We start from the raw sequence: 25,995 nt of genomic DNA on the forward strand, positions 1-25,995 counted from the left end.
GGAAGAGCGTAGTCAATGTCACTGAACTATGCATGTAGCAATTTTTGAAATGGTCTATCTTTGGCTATGTGTATTTTCACCAAAAAAAAAAAAAAAAAGGTTGAGAAGTTAGAGGGTTAATATGTTGTGGGGTTGTTAACCAATGTCATAAAACAATATGTGTACTACTGTTTCATGAGATACTATTCGTTCTGTAAGCCTTCACCTGAAGTACAATAAAAAAAAAAAAAAACAGGAGAATTCTTGGTTGAGATATTATGGGAAAATAGGATCAGGGGTCTGAGGGCAGAAAAAAAAACTATGAATGCCTGTAATACATACTAGAGTCACTAATATAAAACAATAAGGACAACTCATTAAACAAAGAGAAGATTGATGAAATTTTTTCATATTTTAAATTAGTAATAAAGCACACAATCAATTTCTATTTACCTTCCTTGGTTCATTAGAAACTTTTCAGACTCTCCCTCCCTTCAGTTTCAACAAAATGCTTATAAATCCACTTTGCTTTGCTCCCAATAATATGCATACTCAAAGGCATTGTTTTCTGTGGTGCAATCAGTTAAGCTCTCAGCTGCTAACCTATCCAGAGGCATCTTGGAAGAAAGGCCTGGCGATCTACTTTTGAAAAAATCAACCATTGAAAACCCTACAGAGCACAGTTCTACTCTGACACACGTGGGATCGCCATGAGTTGGAGTCAGCTTGTTGATAACTGGTTTGGGTTTTATGGTGGTTTTTGTTGTTAGTATTCAAGGCCTTTCTAAATCTAAAGGAACTCAGAATTAGTGCATTTAGAATTCTCAAAGTTAGGGAAAAAATACACAGATTGCAATCTGCCTATAATCATATTTGCCATAAGAGAAATAAAAGGTAGAGAGAATTTTCTATACTATGTGTAACCCTAAAAGTCCTAATGCTCCTACCAATTGTATGCCTTTATTCCCAAATCCATCTAAGCAATACTCTACAGTCATATGTCACTTAACATCCATGATACATTCTTTGAAATAAGACATTATGTGATTTGGACGTTGTGCAAACACTATATTATATACTTAGCAAAGCTATATGGGATACTGGAGTGTACCTGCATTGACTAAATAGCCAAGATACTGGCACTGACTTGGCCTCCTTATGGATAAAGGTCCTTTTAGGCATCTGCTTTCAGAATAAGGAGGTTTCATCCATATTCAAAATTTGCTGTGGCAAATAACCTCCCTCGACAATGAGTTTATCTAAGGTTTCAAAAAAATTCTGCTGCTGCCTTCGCAACAGCACTCACAGACTCACCAGTCACTTTCATGTTACGCAGCGAGAAACAGTGTTTGCCGTGCCTGAACCACCCAGAGCCAGCGCTTAACTCAATACGTAGTCTGGTCCTGCTTTTTCTTTAAGCATCTCAAAGACGCTTTAGCCTTAGCAGTGATCATCAGCATGCTGTGAGGGATTCACTTTTGTGTTTGGTCTTCAATCCACGTCCTTAGCAATTTCTCCATATCTGATACAGGTCCCTCTCACATTTTTGTTAGCCTTGTAGCTTTCAGTGGCGCCAATCCTTTAACAGCTTGCAGAATGTTTACTTTGTTTTTGAGGATTGTGGTGACTGTTGAGTGCAACATGCCTAAAACCTGAGCAACAGAATTCACTGATTTTCCATCTTCATGTTGTTTAATAACCTTTTGTTTCCCTTCCAGATCGATACTTTTCCTTTGCCTCTTGCTGCTGCTATCACTAGCACTGGTTTTGCTGCATTTGAGAGCCATGATGCACTTCATGGTAATATTTTAGAAAGAAAATTAAACATAGATAATGCTAAAACACTCAAGAAATGTGCGATACACAAGATGGATGTTGCTGCCTACGAGTCGAAGCATACACGGTTATACGGTAAACTTTTAATCTGTAAGTAGGTAAAGTTCACATTACAATAATGATAGAAAGTACAGGACAGTAAAAACATAAGCCAGTAACAAAGGCGTTTATTATGACTATCAAGACATATGTATTATAGGTTATACATGTACTGTACCACCATCATACACCTAGCAGCACAATCACTTTGTATACAAGAGGGATGAGATACACATGTTGCATGCGGAAAGCTGTCGTGCTCGCTACGTCTGGTTACATCTGCTACATTCCGTTCTCCAGTCAGAAATTCTGAACTCTATTTTAACCGTATGGGACCATGGCCGTATATGCGGTCAGACGCTGCCCAAACAGACATTATGCGGTGCATGACTGTACTTGGTTTTAGGACACAAACATACTCTTGAAACTATACATAAGCCAAATTTTTGCAAGTCAAGTCACATTTTAGAGGCACTAGGAGAGCTTGATAAGGAAAGGCATATTTGTGGATATCTAATGGGTTTTTCTAGGCCAACTGTTTAGAGAAGGTCAATCAAGGGCATCTGTGTGCAGCCATAGAATGAAAAGCAAAAATCTCTGAATGCTGCCTCTGTCACCAAAACCACTGGGACCTCAGTGCCCAGATTCTTTCCCTAGGTGGTCTGAAATGTGTTTCCAAGTCACCACAGCGTCTTTAGCTCTCCTCCTTTAGCTCTCAAACCTCAAGAAGAAGCTCTTCCTCTGCTCGTATGTGGGCATCATCCCTCCTGTAAGTATCTGTTGTTCCTCTCAGTTATCATCTACTGTCACCACTCTTGACTTGTGACTGCTCCTAGTACATTCTGCAGTCATCACAGAAATGTCAGAGTGAGGTTGGAGAGGCAAGGAAATGTCCTTGACTCCCTTGCCCTGAATTTCATGGTCATGTTCCAAGTTGGCCTTTCTTGATAGAGTTCTTTGAACTCTTCACTTCTCCTCCCTCCTGAAGATGAGGACACAGGCCCAGAAGGGACTGGACAAGCAAACAACTTCAGGGAGCCTAAACCATGTTACGTTTGAAATGAAAATAAAAATCAAGTTCATAGTTCTTTATATAAAACCCCTGGGATCAAGTATGTTTTAGAATTCAGACTTTATCAAATTTTAGAAAGGTAAATATCAGTGCATTTATTGTATATTATGTAACATTTTCAACAGGATCTGGGGCAGTACACTGTAATCAAGCACAATAATATATCTGCAGCAAAATACATGAATATTCACACTCAGTAAGATAAATAATGACTATAAATAGGCTCCCTTCGGTTCAGATCATGTGTTGCCATCAAATGAGTTCACATAAGGTTATGCTTTGCTGCTAAATGACTCAAGGTCAAAAATCTTTCATTTTTCAGAGCTCTTTAGATTTTGGAATTGTGGATAAGGGATTGCTGCTGAGTATTGTGATTGATTAAGGAAGATGACCAAGAAATCCAGTTTGTTCATTGCCCTGCCTCTTTGTGGAAGCCAAGACTACAACATATGCATAAGTTAGAGAAATTTGTGCTGACCCTTCCCTATTTCTTGTTTATAGCCACTGTGGGTACTTTTCTCCTCCCCCGACCCCAATGACCTCTGAACACCTTTTCTGATAGACTAGACTCTGGGGCACCTCTTCCCAGCTCCTGTATCTGAGTGTGGTTTGTAAGGCTTGGTATTAATTCGTGCCCCCACAGTTCTCCTGTCCCCTAGCCTGGGGCTACAGAGCTGCCTCCTGCAGACTGAGCATCACCCCCAGATTTGGGACGAGTGTGGTCCTCTGACCAGGTCAAATGCTCATAGTCCCAGAATGGAGCCAGCCATGCTGGTGTTGCTGTTGGTTCTGCTTGTGTCTGGGCCCCATTAAGTCTTGCCTAGTTTCTGGTGACATCACTCTCACCAGGTCATCAGCTGGGTTTTCATCTTGTCCTCCCCTCTTGAGCCCTGGCTAGGTCTCCACATCTTGGTGCCCTAGGCCTGAGATCTTACTTTTTTCCCTCAGTCATCTTGGGAATTGGAGCCCTGCTCTCACGTCACTGATCCTATAGCAAAGCTCAACTTCCAGCCTTCAAAATCTCTGTCAGAGACTGAACCTTCTGTTTCTTCTCTGTTCCCAGTGTGGACATTGGATTTTTAGATGCTAAGACTCCTTCCTCCTTCTCCCTCAAACAAGAAAAGTTGTAATATTTGCCCCAAGCCAGAGTAGATGCTCAGATAAATGTGACCCATATCATCAGGAGGAATGATTATAACCAAAAGTCAAATGGAACTCATTTTTCAGATCCTGCAAGAGGCATCTTCTATCATTTATTGGAACAAATCCTGTGCCATAACATGTTAGTAGGCATAACAACCTCAAGAGCCAAGTAAATTCCACAGCCTGGATTTCTCCAATCGCTGTTCAAGACCTTGCTGGGTAAGCAATTTTAGTGGAAGAAATACTCACTGTGAAATAAAGTGGTTGAATTCCTCACACCAGTCTTCTGGATGAAGTAAAGTAGGTGGAGGATTTCTGAAAAACAAAAGCATATTTTTTCTTTAGGAAGAAGAGTTCAGTCAAAGGCAAAATATCAACCTGTCTTTATTTATATCATTCTAAATAGCTCTAATAAAATCTACTCTGTTTCTTCCTGAGCAGGAGTTATCCATTGGAGGTAAACTGTAAAGTGCCAGACCCTATTTATTCAGTCATTCATTTTCAATGACTGTAGGCCTACTGTGTTCAAGGCTTTCTGCCATGACCTAATCAGGAACACTCTTCAGGGACTGGACACTCTCAGAAAGGGCAAGGCATGTACCCCAATCACTATAACCGAGAGTCAAGTATTAGTAGTACCATAAGAAAGCTATAAACATAGTGCTAGGGGCTTTAGAGAAATAGACTTTTAATTTTAGAGGATTTCTGGATCATTATAGTGCCATTTGAATTAATTATATGACATATTTAAAGTACACTTATCGGTCACATTTTTAACTGTTTCCTGTGTCAACTTCTATAACAGGCCCAGAAGAGAGCAAAGCAGCTATAACAATGCCCAGACTCCAAGAGGTTTCTAGATAGAAAGGGAGACAGATATATAACTATGAGAGGTCCAAGAGAACTAGAGAACAGCAGAAAGACCCTGAGGTAACCAGACCACCTCCTAGTGAAAAGGCAGGAGAAAGGGGAAGGGAACAGCCCTGAATGTGACTGAATACTTTACGCCAAAGAGATTCAATTTTAAAACAGAAGTGACTACGTTATCTTTACTTGACAAGATTTTTTTTTTCTAGCCATAAATGGAAATAGGGGCTTGTGGGCAAGTCAAGTTCAGTAAATGGATAAGGTTACATTTCTGAATATCTGAATTATGACTGTATATTTTAAGCCCATTATATGTGATCTTTGTTTTAACTGCTTCCTAAAGTCATGGATTGCTCAGCTTCAGTAAGTAAAGAGATGGGAAACATCAACAATTACCAGAAATGAAAAATATATCGGATAATGTGATTGCAAGTGGCCTTCCAGTATTCATTCTCCTCTCCTTTCTTGTGGTACTATTTTCTTTTGACACACTGCTGTTATCATTAGGACTACACTTCTCAGATTTCCCTTCAACGAGATGTGGCCATATGCCTGAGTTCTGGCCAACGATATATAAGTAAAATTGTTGTATGGGATTTGCAGAAATTCCCCTAGAGAAGACTTATCATCTTTCCCCTTCCCCCTTCCTGGAACTTGCATGTGATGGCTGGAGCTTACTAAGCCATGTAGGACATGAGGTAAACTCAGAAATGAAAGCTATGAGCTGAGTATGCAAAGCAGAAGATTCATGATGGCATTGCAAAGCTGCCGTTAACTACTCTAGACTGCTTCCCTCCAGAGCTCCTAAACAGGAGAAGAAAATACATTTCCATCTTCTTTAAGCACTCGGTTATTAACTGAGTCAGATAATATTTCAGAGTATTATTCCACCATATGATTAAAACACAATTTGTTAAGTGATATAATAGAAGTACAAGAACAAATATATGTGAGACATCATGAAGGGGCAATTTACCCAATCTGGGGAGTCCCAGAAGATTTATAAAGAAGATGAACTTGAGCTGGCCCCAAATAATTGAGTTGTTTGGAGTTTTCAAAATAGAGAAGGAGGCTATTACAGGTTTGGGAAACAACATGTACCAAGTCACAGAAGTGTAACAATGTCTGGTAGGTTCAAAGAACATAAGTCATTTTGGAGCTACGCTGTATGATTCTTTTGGGACTAGAGTAGGAGCAGGTGGGAAGGGGTAGGAAGAAGAAGAGAAGGAGAGGAAATATATGATCTACCTGTTCCACATAAGAATGTAGTGGTCCTTCAGATCTTTCTGATTCAAAGACCAAGAGGAAAATTATCTGCATACACAGCTAGTAACAGTAGCAGTTGAATTTTGTTCCTTAGTTATTTTGGAGGCTGCCTCTTCATCTCATTCATTCCACTCAACAATAGTTGCCTTTATCTTTCCTTTGCATTTTTTAAATACTAAAAATATCATCACAATACTAGTTTGGCTGCCTTGTTCTTACTGGCTGCCAGTTGTTTGAGGCTGCACATCACACACGTCCTCACAGCTCTCCTGTGTGGGCCTCCATTCTGCATTTTTCCGTGACCAGACTATCCTAGATCATCTCCATCTACAGCCCTTTCCAGGGCTTGTGATTTCTCTGGTCTTCTCATGTTTTCTGCTCATCTCATTCTTACTGAACCTAGTCAACAGAGAAGAGCTGCTTAACTGATCTACTGTTTAAAAGACTTAATTCACTCCCAAAGCAGTTAATCACTGCAAAGAAATCATTCATAGACAGTGACGCGTTACTATTGTGTGCCATCAAGTCGATTCTGACTCGTAGCGACCCTATAGGACAGAGTAGAACTGGCCAGTAGGACTTCCAAGGCTGTAATCTTTATGAGAGCAGATCACCAGGTCTTTTCTCCCATGGAGCCGCTAGTGGGTTTGAATCTTTCAGCAGCAAAGTACTTAACCACTGCGCCACCAGAGTGACTTGACTTGACTAAAACAACACTAGTGGGCTCAACACTAGTCAGCCAAACATGGAGGGATGTCTCTCTGCTGCAAAGGATCACTGTTAGAGAACACCCTGGCGAGGGTCCAGTGGAGAAATGGATGAACAGTGTCCACTACAGTGCAGATAACGCTGTACCTTCCTGTTTCCAGTCCCTGTTTCTCAGCAGGAAATACGGGCAGGGCTGCTCTCTCTGTGCAGCCTGAATGTCTGCAGAGGGCACGGGAGAGCAGCAGTACGTCATCACTTACCCTTGCCCACTCACCCAGGCCACCCCCAATCCTCTGTGGAGCCTCTTCTTTGAAGCTAGACACGTAGGAATTTGGTTTAGACCTGGAGATGCCTTGTCTTTCCTGGAGTCCATCCATCATACTTTGGTTCAGTAAATTGAGATCTTGTGAAAGATTGTTAATCTGTGTGTAATGAAAACCAAAGGAATCTGAAGATTTTACAGGACTTTGTTTGGACTGGCTATATAAATTCTAATCCTCCTGCAATCCAGGAAGAGCATCAAACTGTAATAATGGTACCTTTTTGCTCCTCTCTGCTCTACAGATGTAAGCTGCAATCCTGCCCAGAGGGTCTGTCTTTAGGAGGAGATGAGATGCTGCACATTCGGCATGATGTGAGGGTCAGTGCATAGCATAGTTCCCTTCTGTGTATGGATGCTGAGAGCTACAGAATGTGTGGATGGTGAGTGGCTGGAAGGCCTATGAATCTCCATAACTAGCTCTCATCTGGATAATGTTTATAAACTTACCAAGCCAATGTAGAAAATGAGGAAATTTGATTTGAGTTTCGCCTGCAATGACATTATTCCTGTGGTTTGGACCTCAAACTCAATTTCTGTAAAAAATGGTCTCCTACACACAGACACTGTTAGGGCTGAGGGAGGCTTCAAGCAAGGGCAGATGGCAAAGACAGGCCCATTTTGACATCGTAATCCTGGGTCCAGCCAATACAACAGAGCTGAAGTTAACCTCTTCCCCGAAAACCTCTGTGGAACAAAATGGTTTGCTGAACGATTACACTGGATTCATTCTAGTCCCTGAAACAGAGAAGCATCTGACTGGAGCAACAGAGGCACCTGACCTAAGAACCAAAAAAAAACCAAACCTGTTGCTGTGGAGTCGATTCTGGTCCTAATTCAGTCTGGTGACCTATGTCATGGCACGGCTCACATGACAACCTGGGTCAATCACACTGTATTTAGAAGTTTTTGTTGTTGTTTTGTTTTGCTTTGCTTTACCTTAAACTGAAAACCACTAAACGAATGAGGCTGTTTAGCAATGGAAGCTGAAGCTGAAAGATGCATAGTGAAGAATCAGACTGGCGAGCCCTAGGTATGCAATGTACAAGCTGGCATTTTAGGAGGCAGACCCATGAGTAGGCAGAAAATAAGTTAATGGGGAGAAAATAGGTCAGATAGAGGATAAAGGAAGAGACATGCCAAAAGGAACCGAGACCATGTAGGTTGGTTTTCAGTTTCTTCTGTGAGTGCCTCTTCCTCTGCTGAACCTAAAATATTATTGACTTCCAGGATTCTGTTCTTAGCCCTATTCTCAGTCTACACTTTTACTAAGGGTTCACAACACCCATATGTTGACAACTTCTTAATCTGTATCATCTGCTTCAGTTTCTCTTTTGCCTTTTGGCTGATGCATCCAACTATTAACTAAGATGGTTCCATTTCGATTTCCAGGTACACCTTGAAATTAGCATATTCAAAACCAAACTCATCTTCCTCCCCTAGAACTGCATTCCACCTGGTTGCTGAAGTAAAATACCTGAATTCTACATTCTCCCTTAATCCCCACATCCCCACACCAATTGTAAAAGATAGGATAATGTCCACCCACCACCAAAATGGCCACCTCCTAACCCCTGGAATCAGTGAATGTGTTTATCTTACGTAGTAAAAAGGACTTCGCTGATGTGATTAAGGTTAAGGACCTGGAGATGGGTAGACTTTCCGGTTATGTGGGCGGCCCCAATTTAATCACATGAGTCCTTCAAAGCAGAAGAGGTAGACACATGAGTGAGTCAAAGAGATAAGATGAGGGAAGAAGAGCCAGAAGAGATGTGAAGTATGAAAAGGACTTGACCTGTCATGGCTGGCTTTGAAGATGAAGGAAGGGGGCCATGAGCCAAGCAATGCAGGTGGCCTCTGGAAGACAGGAATGGGCCTCAGCTGATACCCAGCAAAGAAACGGGACCTCAGTTCTGCAAATGCAAGGAATTGAATTCTGCCAACAACCTGAATGAGCAAGGAAACAACTCCCCTAGAGTCTCCAAAAGCGGGTGCAGCCTGCTGAGACCTTGATTTTAGTTCAGTGAAACCTGCGTCAGATTTCTGACCCACAAAACTGTAAGATTAGTAAATTTGTGCTGTTTTAAGCTGATAAAGTTGTGACATTTTGTTAGTGACAGTGATAAAACACTAATACACCAATCAAGTACCAAGACCTATCATTTCTGCTTCCTAAATCACCCCATCCCTTGTTTCACATCCTAAACCACTCACTCATCATCTCGTACTCAGTACTCAGTCTACTCCGGTAGCCTCCATATTTGTCTCCCTCCTTCTATCCTCATTACCCTCTAATCCATTTTGCACTTGGCAGCTAGAATTTCTTTATAACACACAAATCTGACTTTGTTATTTCCTTGCTCAAAATTCTTCAGTGGATCCACACTGCCAGCATGACAAAATCTCAACCCCTTTACATGCCATATAAATGTCTTGGCCTGCTTATCTACCTGATTGCATCTCAAACCACTGCTCCATACTCACCTGATGCCAAAACACTCATTTACTTGTAGCTCCCAAAGGAGGTCCTGTTCTTTACGGCCTCAGAGCCTTTGTGCATAATATACCCTTGGATAAGAGTACTTTCCCAGATCTGTCCACTTGGCAGAATCCTATTCATGCTTCAAGTCTCAACTCAAATGCAACTTTTCTATGATACCTTCCTGTCTTTTCCAGCAGACCTAGTTCCTCCTTTCCCTGTAGTCCTACTGCACCTTGTATATCTGTCCATGATAGAAATGGTCATATTGTTTTATAATTGTTTGGTCACAAGTTCATCTAACCCCAGAGGTGAGCTCCATGAGGTTGAAACAACGTTCTTTTCTATGTGTATACACAGTGCCCAGCACATCAAAACCAAAAACCCAAACCCACTGCCATCAAGTCGATTTTGAATCATAACGACCCTGTAGGACAGAGCAGAACTGCCCCATAGGGTTTCCAAGGCTGCAAATCTTTACGGAAGCAGACTACCACATCTTTTTTCCACAGAGGAGCTTATGGGTTCAAACCACCAACCTTTTGGTTAGCAGCTGAGTGCTTTAGCCACTGCGCTCCCTTCCAGCACATCAGCACTCAGTAAATTTTGCTGAATGAGTGGCTACATGAATGAATGCACACAAACATACATATATCGTAAGCAAACCTAGATATGATGCCGAGACAAAATCTGACTTGGTCTCTGTTATGAACTGAATTGTATCCTTTAAAAAAATATGTTGAAGTCCTAACCTCCAGTACCTGTAAATGTGACCTTGTTTGGAAATGGGGTCTTTGAAGATGTTATCAGTTAACATGAGGTCATACTGGAGTAGCCAAACCTGCTGCTGTTGAATGGATTCCGACTCATAGTGACCTTGTAGGACAGAGCAGAACTGCCCCATAGGTTTCCCAAGGAGCGGTTGGTGGATTCGAACTGCTGACCTTTTGGTTAGCGGCTGAGCTCTTAATCACTATGCCACCAGGGTTCCTACTGGAGTAGGGTGGACCCTAAATCCAATATGACTGGTATCTTTATAAAAACAGGAGAAGAGACACAGAAGGAAGATGGTCATATGAAGATGGAGGCAGAGATCGGAGTGAAGCATCTACAAGCCTAGGAAAACCGTGGACTACCAGGAATCACCAGAAGTTAGGAAGAGGCAAAGGAAGATCTTCCCCTAGAGCCTTCAGAGCAGGGCTTCGAAGCAGTCCATTTCAGTTTGAAACCCTGCTGAGAATTTGCATTTCTACCCCAGATATACTGCATCAGAATCTACACTTTAACAAGATCTCCAAATGATTCTTATGTATAATAAACTTTGAGAACCACTGCTCTACTAGTGGTTCTCAGAAATAGTCCCTATCCAGCAGCATTAGCATCACCTAGGAACTTAGAAATGCAAATTCTCAGCAGGGGTTTAAACCAGAACAAACTGGCTCAAAGCCCTGCTTCAGAGAGACCATGGCCCTGCTGACACCTTAAATTTGAACTTCTGGCCTCTAGAACTGTGAGACAATAAATTTTCATTGTTTTAAGCCATCCATCTGGTGATACTTTGGGTCTCCAAAGTAGCTTATACTAGACAAATATGGAACAACTCCTTTTGGATGTGAGCAAATTCTGACTAAATTATTCACATCAAGAAGGGTTTGAGGACTTGAGTGGTGACCTGAGTTGGATTTGATAATGCAAGCCTCATCCCTACACTTGTGAAGCCCAAATGTCTCCTACTCCCTGAACAGATGTGACCAAAATGAGCAGATAAGTCATGATTTCAACCTCAGTATAGACTTAATCTGATGTCAGGACCATTGTATACACATGCATGGTGGGTTGAAGCTAGAAGGAGATCAATACTAATAACTATCACATGTTGAACACTCACTCCAGTGAAGCTCCACTTCAAGTACTTCCCATATATTAGGTTAACTGACCATCACAATGACCCTATGACATAGGGATTATTATTTCATTTTCACAGATGGGGAAAATGCAGCTTAAAACAAGAAATCTGCTCAAAAGCATCTAACTAAAAAATGGAAGCGTTGGGTTTTAAACCTAGGTATTCTTGTCTCCAACATCCATACACCTCACTGCTTTTTTGTGTTTTGTCTCATGAAGACCTCATTACTTTGGAAGATGAATTAAGAGAACATATACGCATAAAATGACAGAAAACCAATTAGTAAGCAATATGTTGAGAGAGTGCAAAATGAAGCCCGCACACATTAGAGCACACTCACCAAACAGATACTGAGTAAAAGATTTCTTAATGGGGCTGAGTTAATTAAGAAGGCTCCTGGAAGTTGTGAATTTTGAAGCAGGCCCTGAACAGAGGTGATATAAGTAAACCAGTTGGCAAGGAGAGAGTGGTGTTAGTCAGGGAAGAAGATGGGGAATAAAGAAAGGAAGATATAAAGACTGAAGTTAAGTATAATAATTACTAAGTAAGTGTTAATATACAGTAAGGAGCCCTGGTGGCATAGCGGTTAAAGCCCTTGGCTGCTAACTGAAAGGTCTGTGGTTCGAACCCATCAGCAGCTCTGTGGGAGGAAAGATGTGGCAGTCTGCTTCTGTAAAGATTTATAGCCTTAGAAACCCTAGACGGCAGTTCTACTCTGTCCTATAAGGTCACTATAAGTCAGAAATGACTTGAGGGCAATGTTTTTTTTTTGTTTTTTGTTTTTGTTTTTGGTAAATAAACACTTAGGAATGTGTTCAAAATGTACTCTGTTTACTTACTCATAAAAGCAATAAAGCAAGATATCTGAGCGCAGTTGTTCTGAGAGTACTGTAGTAACTACAGCAATACAGCTGCCAGTCTGATCACACTGGGTCATTCCATTAGTGAAGTTGAGTAGTTCGGTGTATGTCTGTGTCTCTTCCTTCAGTATCACACCCTAGACCCAGCCAAAGTTGCTTTTCTCCCTAAGTCACATACTCCCTGTTCAAAATTAATTATTTTTAGAAAGTTTCTATTTATTTGTAATACTTGATTCCACCTCAATGTAAAAAGTTCCCGAATACAGAAATATAAAAAGTAAAAAGCAAAATTCCTCTTCATTGCTGCCCCCAGTCCCATTCTCCTCCCTGGATCAGTATGGCTTATATTCTTTCAGACTTTTTTGTATGTATTTTATAGTAAAATATTTTATAAAATATATTTATATTATCAATGATACATAGTTGGAGGCAATAGAAATGGAATTTTAATTTACAAATAAATGGCCTGGTACTTATTTTTTCCATTCAATAGCATGTCTTGAAGATCTCCCCAAGTCAATTTCATACCTCATAGTATTCCACAATGTGGGTGTACCATAGTTTATTTAGCCATTCTATCTACTGGTGGACATTTAGGTTGTTTCTATTTTTTTCACTGTTGGAAAGAAGGCTGAAATGGCTTACACATGCCACATGTCATATGTGATTTCTAACTTTTAAAAGGTTTCTTACGTGGAAAATACTTCTTATCAATGAACACTTCGGATACTACCATGTAACTTAAATGTAGACAGAGTAAACACTGATTGCCTCATCTTCTTGGGGGAGGCCCAGTGAGCAATTCCAGAGCAATGGGGGAATAGAGCTAAAGCCAGGGAGGAAGAGACCACCAACCGGTCCTGCAGGGTTGTGAATAGTGCCCCCAGGGTGACAACTACTTAAAATACAATGTGAATGGTAATCTTCAGTTGTTCAACTCCCCCAGTGCCAAGCTTTGTACTCTACTGCTGGGTTCCATTCTGCCCTCTCAAAAACTTGCTACCTGGTCTCAACGGTGGGTATCTCTGGGTAATGACCTTGACATACATGGCACAGACTGAGATTTATTCAGAACATATATACACTATAATTCTGCTAGAGAGGAATCACTGGCGGAAAATTAAAGAAATAATTGAAGATATTTCTTTTAAATCGTAAAATAGATGATATGAAAATGACATACAAATCAGCATCACAGTGCTATACAATGAACTGTCGTTAAACGTGAAAGACAGGTCCCGTTTGGAAAGACAACCATGCTAAGTGCTGAATCCACCACAAAGCTATCCCAATCAGGACAAAGGAGGAGAGGAAGAGGCTTACAGGGAGAACACTAGATGGGGAAGTGTTTGGAAAGAAGCAAAGACGGAATGCACCTGAGTCACATCTCAGCCTTAGATCACCACTGTCTAAGAAAATAGACATATTTTTATCAATAACTATGACAATTTCTTCCACAATAACTGAAGAAATTACCAAAAGCAGTAAGGTGAAAAGTAAAGATTTGTACTTAAATTTCAAGCTTGTGAATTCCTTTGATTCTGTTCTTAATAACCTAATTTGACCCTGTCCCGTAAATAACACCATTTGCAATGTTAAACTATAATCATTAAAATGTAAAGTTGCTATATCAAATCACATAGCTAATAACAAACCCACTCCTAACCATTTACAGTCAGTAAGTAACAAGGTACTCACTTGCTCTGGCTTTTCAGTCCAGCAGGAATCTGCTTCAAAGGTCATCTCTGAATCTCAAGATTACATTATGTTCCCCATGTCAGATATTAATACCTCAGGGCCTATGCTTGAGATTGGAGGTGCCCCTGAACTTTATTAATCCTTGGCCACCACACCAACACTTCAAGTGTTCACAAAAGGCATGGATTGCATTTTCTCCTTCTCTATAAAGCACATTGGGGTACCTTTCCCTCCACTGTACTCTCCTTATGCAAACACGCACAACACATAACCAACCCAGCCAAGCATGCAAAGTGCAGGAGAAAGTCAAGGACAATAGAAGGTGCCTTGTCGATAGGGATAATGGAGGGGATGGATGGGTGTGTGGCTCACTGTCTGAGCCAATGGCCAATGTGTTCATTTGCTGACATCCATTCTTTAATTTCCTCCTTCAGCAAGAATTCAGCAACACCATCAAATCCAATGTTAATGTCCAATGTGCCAGGGAAGTAGTCCTGCCTCAAGGGCTGGCTAATGACCCCTTTGCTAGGTGGTCCTTCATGCACAGAGTAGAAGCCACAGCCTGTTCTTTATCACATACAATCTTAAATGCATGATATGTATATTTGTTTAATTCAAAGAAGTATATTAAATATATCATGTTGTTCTTAAATATTCAGACATAATCAAATCCTGCACTAAGTTTCTGTGGGTTCTGTGGGATTGTACTCTTTGAAAGTGATCATTATGGCATGTCTAAGCATTCTGGAGATATAGAATCATTCCTCAATTAGGTTAGACTTTTAAGATAAAATAGCTTTTTAATTTGGTGAAATGCAAATCATGGTGTTGTGGTAGTGGGCCAGGGGATGTGCAAAGCCACAGGCTAAATATGTGGATTTTCCTGGAGCATCCATTTTTCTGGTGCTAAATTATTTAAAATAGTTTTATATACAAATCATTAGGGAGTAGGGGCTGAGGGGACAATAAAAAGCATTACTCCTCCCTGCCCGGATTCTGAACTAACTGACAAACAACGCAAAGTAGTCAGAAAATGTTGTTATTGCCAGCTGCCATCGAGTTGGCCCCCAACTCATGGTGACACCATGCACAATGGAACAAAACACTACCAAGTCCTGTGCCAGCCTTGTGATCAGCTGTGGATCAGACCATTGTGATCAATGGGATTTTCACTGGCTGATTTTTGGAAGTGGACCACCAGGCCTTTCTTCCTGGTCAATCTTAGTCTGGAAGCTTCAGCATCATAGCAACACACAAGGGTCCAAAATAACACCTTTACTACAGGTAGAGCTAACCTTGGGGAATGTGGCTTTTATCTGCAGGGGAGTGGGATTTCTAAAACTGAAAGGAAGAGAGAGACTTATCTGGCCCGTCTTGAGCCAGTGGTAGACTACAACAGGCTCCTTACTCAGGGGCGCAGCCTTGGCTGTTAAATGCACTATTGGCCAAGAGCAATCAAGCAAGGCAGGCTGATTCACAAAAGAAGGGAAAAGAGTTAGGCTGTGCATGTCCAGTTCTCCCCCAACTTACCAATCATATAAATTACTTCTCGTCCTCTAAGGATGTATCAGTTTGGTTCCAATTAGAAGACAGAAACCATACCAATAATTTGAACAAGAAAAATTTAACATAAATAATTATGAATTTGTAACAGGAGATTAGCTACTGAGGAGTAAAGAACTCTAAAGAATACAGGAATAGCAGATATTGGAACCCGTTATGACTTCTAGGGCTGAAACACTGTGCCCAAGGAAGGAATAAATTTTGAAGAAGACTTCCCCCACCCCCATCCCCCGCCCCACTACCAAATCCAAGGCTGAACTTCAGACCTCATTGGAAAGGATGTGACTATGACCTACGGGATGATGGAGAACTTCTTTAAAGTGAGACAAGCCAGGGATGGCAAGCAAGAAACCAACTGCTGGGATGCCTTTGAGACTCAATAAGAAGCCACCCGTGTGGGTGCCGGCCAAATTCACTGGAGGGTTGAGCAGCAGTGGGTATCCCAAATGTCACTGGCAGCCATAGGACACAGGAGGAAGACTGAAAAAAACACACTGAAACCAGGAAGAGACCTTTCCTCCTGCGGTGGCCTTCCAGTGCCCTCTACTGACGAAGCTTAACATCTGCCATCTGGCAAAAGAGAAGCGTTGAGTCCAGTCTATTCCAGTATCACAAAGCAGTGACAAGAAGGGTAGATTTAGAGCTGAAAGACTGTAAAATGGTAATAGGTGTAGGAAAGGAGTAAATGAAAAAAAGGAGACAATAGGCAACTTCAAGCTATCATCAACTGAACAAGTCCAGTCCTCCCTGACATTAGGAGCACTTGCTGGATATATCTGAGAGGTAATGAAGAGATATTGGAAACCCTCTTCCCCAATTAAAAAAAGTCTGTCTTGTCCTGGTGCATGAAATTTCCTCATTAAGACTCATTGCTTTCTATCCCAGAAGTTCCATACTGAGAGGGGAATTTTCTGGGAGGCATCTTATCCTAAACCTTTGTTGGGCAAAACTTTATTCAAGATAAATGTCAGACAGGAACAAAAACTTAGAAAAAGGAACCCAGAACAGGGACCAGTGAGGTGGCAGGACCCCAAACACAGACTTAACCTCCATGGTTTTCCATTCTGGTTCCAACTCTGTATGAAAGTAAAAAGCCAAGTGGGTGGCACCCCTGTTTACCCTCTCATGTGTCCTGCCTCTAACATTTCTCTCAACATAGAAATGACAAGGAATTAACTAAAGTCAGTATCGTTCAAAACTCTTTCACCAGGATCATGGTCACAGTTGAGGGGGACTCCTCTTTCTTCTGAGTCCCCATTTCCCTTCAACACAGTCATGAGTGGGTAGAAGGTAGGGAGTAACCTGATAATACTTCTTCCCCTTATTCTCTCAAGTCCCATCAGGAACCCAAGACCTTTCCAAGGCCAAGCCCCATAAAGCCTTGAACTGGGCCATTTCTCTGCAGAGTCTAATGTTACTTCTGGGGTCTGAATCATTAATAATAATAATAACAGGCAACACTTGTTGAGAAATGTTAACAAGTACTGGGCTAAGAATTGACTCATTTAATCCCCACATAAACCCTACAAAGTAGGTTATATAATTCCCCATTTTAGAGTCAAAGTAAGCCAGGTTTAGTGAAGTTCGGAAGCTGGTAATAGTACAGCCAAGCTTCAAACGTGGCAGCCTGATTTCACAGTCCGCCATCTCAACCACTATGTTATACTGTTTTCCCACATGGGAATCACTCTTGGGTAATGAGACACCACATCATCTTTAGATTCTGCCAGAGCAATTTATGTCATATGCATGGGGGAATGTGGACCTGATTAGGTAAGCAAGGTGCCCTTCTGACATCCCATTATCCCATCAACTTAAGCATAGTACTCCTCAGATCACCAAGACAAATCCAAAGAACATTTTGTATGGGATGCAGAATGATCAGTAATAAGGAATGTGAGCTGAGAATGTTTTAATTTGTTGAGTTTTATGTGTTCTCTCTCATTCAGTTCCCTCCAAAGTCACAGCTGGTAAAATCAAATGGGTCATTTTACCACAATCAGACCAATGTCACAGTTCAACAAGCACCATTTGTCCTCTAAGGCAAAGCCATGCACCTAATTACAATACACTGTTAATAAATTTATAATAGACAGAAAGAAAATGACTGCTATGGATTTTTTTCCCCCCAACAAAGCAAAACCATTTAAAGGGCAGATTGCACACCCATGCCTTCTTTTATTGTTTCAATAAAGTTAGCAATACATGCTAGACAGGAAAAATCAGGGCAGACCTCAGATGAACAGATTGTATCATCAGATCCTACCACATTGTGTCTAATGGGGTAAATTAGCAGCTGAACAGCAACACCTGTCACCATGAGGAGACCCTGGCACACATACTAGGTAGGAAGGCTGTGTAGTTCCTTGGAGCAATCTGAGCCTGGGTCACCAGAGACAATGTGCATGCCAATGCCCACAGACGCATAGACGGGCAGGCTCCATTTAAAATCAGGTGGTGATATTAAATACCAGGTGAGATGTGGCAGCAGTCCGTAAGGAAGACTGAGCATTAATAACAGTGGGCTCTAAAGAGGTTTTAAAAAGACCGTGCAAACAGCATGAATGGAATCACACAGATTTAGCACGCAGACTTTAGGCAGAGAGACTGGCCCCAGAAGGATCCACTGAACATTCGCCCCCTTTCAAGGGCAAAAGGCATCGAAGCAGCACCTCTTCTCACACTTGGGTGACTCGGGTCATGTCTTCACTCAGCCAGATTATGGCCAATTGTTTTCGCCAACCTCAAGATCAATTGCAATCATTGCTACTGAATGGATTATGCCGCCAGTCATGGCAGTTTGTAAAGGTGGCCCAAGTGGACAAGCCCACATTTATTTTTCTGACATTGTAAGTATGTCTTCTCTTTACAAGGGCTTTGGCCATTTTTTCCCTACCTGGTTGCCTAGCAACCTTTTGAAGAGACAGAAATATGGGAGGATGCTGGAGACGTACAGATGAGTGAGTTTGTATTTATTCCACAGATTCCTTTTCAAAAACCTATCTGTTGACCTCTCCTGGGGAGGTGGGGCAGGGAGAGGGGAGCAGTGCTATGTTATCATAGTGTTGGCACTGTTCTAGCAGGAACACACATGGCAGCAAGTGTTATTAACACAAGCATATAGGGGAGTTTATCACTGGTTATTGCGTATTAATAAAGATGAAAAATAAATACATCAACATCACTTCATCAGAAATATATTGAGTATACACAGTACGCATTTCAGGGCGCTCTCTTAGGAAGGTCTCAGGCCATCCCTGAGGGGGGTCTGCCATCTCACTCGCTTCATCAGAGTTGTGAGTGACTAATGGACAATGCTCCCTTCTTGTCTGTGTGCTATCCTTCCTTTCCCTAAATTATATTTCCCTATAAAAATTACCAGTTTCCTTCAGGTGTTCAAGTTTGTTTGCAAGGAACTGAAAACAGTAGCCTCCTGTGATTCTTTTAATTTCTTCTGTGTCTTGTGGATACTTCTCTCTTTTTATTTTGCATGTTTAAACTTTCTCCCTTTTCCCTTGATTAGGTTAGTTAATAATTCATCTATTTCATTATTTTTAGTCCAAAAAAACCTCAAGGATTTATATGTTAGTTCCACTGTTTTTCTATATTCTGGTTTAATCATTGTAACTTCTATTTTATTAAATCCTTCCTATGCTTTACTTATTTTTTTTTATAATTCCTTGGTTGGAAGATTAATTCATTTTCTTTCATTCATTCTTGATGATTAATGTAAGTATTTAGGACTATGAATTTACCTCTGATCCCTGCTTTAACTATTATCTTTAATTCTGGTATGTAGTATTTTGATCATTATTATTTTCTATATATTCTTCAACTTCCATTTGGATTGCCTTTTTAATGGTAATTGTTAAAGATGGTTTTGTTTCTTGACACCCAGGTGGTGGGAACTTCTTGTTTTTTAAAAATTTACTTCTCATTTTACTGCAATGTGGACAGAGAATGTTGTCTGTACTATTTATATTTTTGGGATTTGAGAATGTTTTTATAGACTTTATTATATACGTGTGTGTGTGTGAGTGTGTGTGTGTTGTTGGGTGCCGTCAAGTCAATTTCGACTGACAGCAATCCCACGTGATCAAGCAGAACTGTCCCATAGAGTTTTCTAGGCTGTAATCTTTATGGGAGCAGACTGACTGTGTCCCTCAAAAATAGAGAATACTCTTTCTTTCCAAGTGCCCATGAAACATTCACAAAAACCTGTATCATTGCTTATGTTTTTAATCCACCAGATATGTCATGGAATGAGAGAGGTTTATTAAATAACTTCTGCAACCCATGTGTATCTCCTTTTATTTTCTGTAGTTTCTGTTTTACGAATGTGATGCCATTATAAGACAGCACTATTATATAAAGTACCCTTCTTGCACTAATTTAATACTTTTGGTCCTGAATTCAATATTGTCTAATATTAATAACACAATGCTACAATTATTGCTTTATAAAACCCTAAATCTTTTAATGAAATTAAGAGACGAAATGAGAAAAGGTATATTTAAGGAGTCTTTCATATTAAGCCACATATTTACTATTTACTGTGCTGTTTGTTTCTTCCTGTGGACTTCTGTTACTGTTTGTTATCATTTCCTTTCAGCCTGAAAGATAATCTTTAGTATTTCTTGTAAGGCAGGATGGCTAGCAACAAATTCTCTCAATCTCTGTTTATTTGGGAATGCCTTTATTTCACAATATTTGTGAAGAACAGTTTTGCAGATATAAAATTTTTGGTTGAAAGTTTGTTTTTTCCACCAACACTTTAAATATGTCATTCCACTGTCTTCTGGCCTCCATTTTTCAGATAATAAGTCAGCCATTAATTATGTGGATGATCCCCTGTCCGTGATCAGTTGTTTTTCCCTGTTGCCTTCAAGATTTTTCTCCTTGTCTTTGTTTTTCAACACTTTCGCTATGATGCTTCTAGGTGAGGATCTCTTTGCATTTATTTTACTAAGGATTTGTTGAGCTTTCATGTAGACTAATGTTTTGTATTTTTAAAATCAAATTTAAACATTTTCACCCATTATTTCTTCAAATATTTTTTTCTTGCTGCTATCCCTCTCCTCTCCTTCTGGGACTCCCTTTACATGTTTGTTAAAAACACAATATGGTGTCCTGCAGTCTTTAAGACTGTTTGTTTTTCTTCAGTGTTTTTATTGTTCACCCCCCCCCCACCATGTTCTTCAGACTGGATAGTTTCTATCAGTCCAGCTTCAAGTTCACTGATTTTTTTACCATCTAAAATCTGCTGAACCCTCTAGTGAATTTTTCATTCAAATTATTAGACTTTTTAACTCCAGACTATTTATTTAAATCTTTTTTATAATTTCTACCACTTCATTGAGATTCCCTATTTGTTGATTAATTATTGTCGTACTTTTCTTTAATTCTTTAAACCGGGTTTCCTTTAGTTCTTTGAACATATTTATAATGCCAGTTGCTATCAAGTTGATTCCAACTCATGGCAACCTTATGTGTCAGAGTAGAGCTGTGCTCCATAGTGTTTTCAATGGCTGATTTATTTGGAAGTAGATCACCAGGACTTTCTTCCAAGGCATCTCCGGGTGAACTCGAACCTCCAAACTTTTGGTTAGCAGCCAAGTGCCGTTAACTGTTTGTACCACCCAGCAACTCTATATTTATAATAGCTGCTTTGAAATCTTTATCTGGCAAATCCAATATCTGGTGATACTCAAAGACTCTAGTGACTGTTTTCCTTAATATGGGTCACACTTTCCTGTTTCTTTGCATGTTTCATAATTTTCTGTTGAAAACTGGATATTTTAGATAATATATTGTAGCAACTCTGAATTCTGATTTTTCCCCCTTGAAGGTTGTTGTTTTTCCTTGTTTCTTTTTTGTGCTTTGTTTGCTTTTCAGCAAATGCCTAGGCTAAATCTGTGAAACCTGTCTCCCCTGCATTATGTATCCACTAATGTCTCTGTTCAGTTTTGGTATTTTTTTAATTCTTGTTCTCATTTTTAAGCTAGATTACTAGAGCCTTACTCTGTGTCTGCAAAACTTAGTGGTAAGCCAATAATTAGACAGATGTACTCAAACAGCTCAAGACAGTAAGAATTCTATCCTCTGTCAATGGATCTCTGCGTAGATAGAGGAGCACATTCAAAGTAAAGTTTGTTTTCAAGTCAACCCCTACTTTTACTTTCTGGCAGCTCCTTTCATGTCTCGTCTGTGCATACATAGTCTCAGGGTCACACAAGTATGCGTGGATAGCTTGGCCCCACTCCTGGCTTCACTGTACCCATGTATGGCAGAGAGACAGAAAGAAGCCACAGCACCTTTTTTTAACCTAATCTCAAAAGCGACATATTTTCACTTCTGCCACTGGTCACACAGCCCAACCTGGAACAATGTGTTGAGGGGACTACTTCAATGTGTGAATACCAGGAGGTGGAGGGGGGTTGTCACTGGGGAGCACTTTGGAGCTAGCTACCAAGAGAAGTTATCATTTCTTTTAAAAACTTCTCCATCTCCCACTCACTGTCATTGTGGTGGGACTGAGGTCGCCTAGCATAGTTAAAACAGCATAGCTCTGGAGTCAAGCTTCCTGAACTCAAGTCTACACATTACCATTTATTAACTGTGTGACCTTAGGCAATTTACTTGACTTCTACCTTGAGTCTTTCATCTGTAAAACTGAAATATTAATAGCACCTACCTCATAGTGCTTTTGAGAATTAATTGAGGTAACACATATAAAGCATTTAGAACAGAGCCTGCCATAAAGTAAGCACCCAATACTCTTTTCTATTATTGCTGCTGCTGATGTAGGAGTTTAGTCATCACAGCATGTATGGTCTGGAATTAGTTTTATATCTCAAGCCTGAAATCTGGTGTGAGCGGGATCAGCCCTGTGTTTGTGATCCTTTCAGCCTTCTTTCCCAAGCTTCACTGTGTTTGTTATACCGGTATATTTGGATTTCTCTATTGTTTCTTTAAGTTACACTTTAGTTACATCACTAGCACTGATGCTTAGCCCACTTGGTAAGAACCTTGACATATGATACAGATTTTTCTGGTCCTCTCTCGATTCTGATGCCCACAGGTGCTAGTTTTCATCAGGCTTCAAAACACACTGACGACTCAGAATTACATAACTATACTTATTGAATGGTGGGCATCATCCCTGCATTGAAGCACCCCTGCTCTGCCTTCCCACCCACTGTACTGGACCCTTGTGTCTGATTCTTACCTATTTGAGCTCAAGTTTGTCCAACTTCCTTGAAACAACAGACTTTGGTTCTGAGGCCACTCATCCGATGGGGTACACCCCAATAACTACATCAGTACCCTAGATTCCTGTTCTGCCCAATCTCAGCTCTCCTCTTCCCCAACTCCATTCTACTGACTCATAGCCCTGAACATCTCCTTCAACATAAGCCACCACTTCCTAGTCCTGTTACTGCACTGACTACAAAGTATTCAGGACTATAATATTTGGTCAAATCAGTGTGTCAACAGAATGATTTAGAAAGCAGTGTTCTGAGAATTTCTAGTTAACCATTAATATGGCATTAAGACAAACCCTGGTGAACAAGAAGAGCAGATTTTTCTATTTCATTTGGTCAGGACAAATCTAAGCAAAGATGAAGACAAACTGTTCAGTACTCACCCTCTACTCTCCAAACTTGTATGCAACTCATACATCCCAATGGCAAATAACATTCATAGGGCACCTTAGGAGCCCTGGTGGAGTACTGGTTAAGAGCTCAGCTGCTAACCAAAAGGTTGGCAGTTCAAATCCACCAGCCACTCCTTAGAAACACTATGGGCCAGTTCTACTCTGTCCTATAGGGTCACTATGAATCGGAACCAATTCAACAGCACCTAACAACAACAACATGACACCTTACACTTCGCAAAGCACTTACACAAATGTATTTCACAAACTCTGTGATCTAGGCAAGATGGCATGATTACTCCCATTTCACAGATGAGGAAACAAACTGAGAGGATAAAGGACCTGTCCAAGATCACTCAGCTACTTGGGGTAAAAGTTGAAGTAACAATTTTTTTTGCTCTTAATTCACTGAATTTTTCAGAGTCTCATGAGAAGTTCTGTGATCAAAAACTTCAGGAAATGGTAAAAATTTTGCTATGATAAAGACTCTTGGAACTCCTTCAATAAAGAAATATGATTTACTTTGTTTTCCACAGTGTTTCTCATGCTTATTTGACACTTAATGTGACCCCTTTCTTCTAATACTTGTTGACATACCATAGAACTTTGAGAAACACTGCCCTATACCAAGCTGCCTCACAGGAAGGGAAGGGAATGTCAGGTTGAGTGAGGCTGGGGACTCCTTGAAGGAGCATGATTCTCTCAGCAACCTTCAGTCTTTTCACCAAACATCTCCTCCCTGTCTACAAGTGAATGGACTCTGGTGATAGGCCAAAGTGGGCCACTAGGATAAAAATAAGAACAAATCAAAATGCACAGGTGTACCTGCTGTAAGAGCTGGAATCTTCATGAAGCAGCCCTAACTCAGTGTTTTTAAAATGGAGTTCACAGAAAATCTGCATCAGAACTACCCAGGAAATTTTGGGAACATGAAGATTCCCAGACCACACCCAGGCCTGATAAAACAGAATCTCTAAAGATATGCCCAGGAATCGGCATTTTGACAAGCTCATCAGGTGGCTCTGACATTACTAGAATTTGAGAAGCACAGACTTAGGAGGTCAACAACAGATGTAAGATGCTTTTCCAATTAAATCAAAGTCACAAACCAAAATGAAAATGGCCCAAGATGCATCCAGTGGGAGACTATTTGGTTCCACAGTAAACAACCAAATCTCAATTAGACCATCCTTCCTGGGGAAGACTATTCCATGGTCTATAAGACTCTTCATTAGGAAAACTTCCTGTTATTCCATCTAAGTAGCTTTTCTTAATTTGATCCTATTACTCTCATACTTTATACAAAGCTGAGTACAGCAGTTACACTCAATAAACAAAAACATTATATAAATATCACTCCAGGCTTATGTTTCCATCCAATTACCCACAAATGGCTGCATCTCCTTACAAAGTGAGGGTCAACCTAGCTGTCCAAGGCCAGCGTCTTTAGGTATCATATCTGATTTGGACATGTAGTACCTCTGTGTGCCATCTTCAGAGTCAAGTGTGCAGCCGTCAATGGCCCTATTCTTGCAAACAGATGGCATTCTCACAGCTCCTCAGCCACATTACAAAAATTCGGACTCAGAGGGTTGTTCAAGATGGAAGCACTTAAAGAAACTGGAATGTGACCGTAACTATTGACTCAGTTATAAATGCTGTGCTTTTCTGGCCTTGGGAAAAGAACCATGAATGAGATAACATCAGTATCATGACAATAAAATGGAATGAGCCAAAGCAGCAGGAGAGATCTGAGTTGCACATCAGGAAGTACCTGATGACTATCTAGGTTATTAGGTATGGCAATGAGCTGCCAAGATAGGCTGTGTGGCACCTTCTATAGAAACTCGTTGCCATCACACCTTCTATAAGTCATTCAAAATAGAAATATAATCTTCTAAGATGATCTCCTGCCCAGGCACAGGTGAGTAGACAAGATGACCTTTTCAGATTTTAAAATAAAGATATTATGAGTATTCAGAAGATGCGGTCGGGAAGATTTTTCTTGGCAACAAAAGAAAGCTCTTTGGAAGAGCAAATGATCCATTTACACATCACCTGAAGAACTTCAATTGATTTTCCTAAGAATACTTTGGTTTCAAAGTATCTGGGAAAGAGTTCAGTGGATTGGTACAGATAAAATAATTAAAATCATTAACTATTTAAATCAGATACATCCCATCATTCGCACACATAAACACTCACACACATATATACATATATGATATGTATACGTGTGACTATATGGTGAGAGTTTCTCTCAAAGGTTGTAACACTGTGGGAGTTGTGTGTATGCAATATTATTTCACATAAAAATGCAAGAACAATCGGTAATAATCCTGCCTACAAAAGAATAATCAGGCTAAGTCAGCTCTGGACTTATCTCTGCAATAGCCTAGACATCAGTCACTTTGAGGTCACGTTTGTGTTGATCTGCCTAGATCCTAGGAGATAAAAAATGTGATCTTTCCAGATTCCTGTCAGGATTAGAGAAACCATGACTGGGTGAGCCTATAAGGTGGGAGTTAAGAGTGTGGACTATGGAGCCAGACTGCCAGGTCCACTGCTTACTGTCTGTATGAGCCTGGGCAATTTCTTTTTAT

At 40.5% G+C, this 25,995-nt stretch overlaps 1 protein-coding gene across 1 annotated transcript in view; it reads right to left on the minus strand.

Moving 5' to 3' along the window:
• Positions 1–25,995, minus strand: part of MYO3B (myosin IIIB) — a 532,652-nt gene that overhangs the window by 398,426 nt on the left and 108,231 nt on the right. Inside the window, exon 8 of the mRNA XM_012555289.2 lies at positions 4,319–4,384. Within this exon, the coding sequence (XP_012410743.2) occupies positions 4,319–4,384 (66 nt within the window). The remainder of the gene's footprint in view (positions 1–4,318; positions 4,385–25,995) is intronic.

Source organism: Trichechus manatus, unplaced genomic scaffold (genome assembly GCF_000243295.1).
Source record: "Trichechus manatus latirostris isolate Lorelei unplaced genomic scaffold, TriManLat1.0 scaffold00037, whole genome shotgun sequence".
Taxonomy (NCBI): Eukaryota; Metazoa; Chordata; class Mammalia; order Sirenia; family Trichechidae; genus Trichechus; species Trichechus manatus.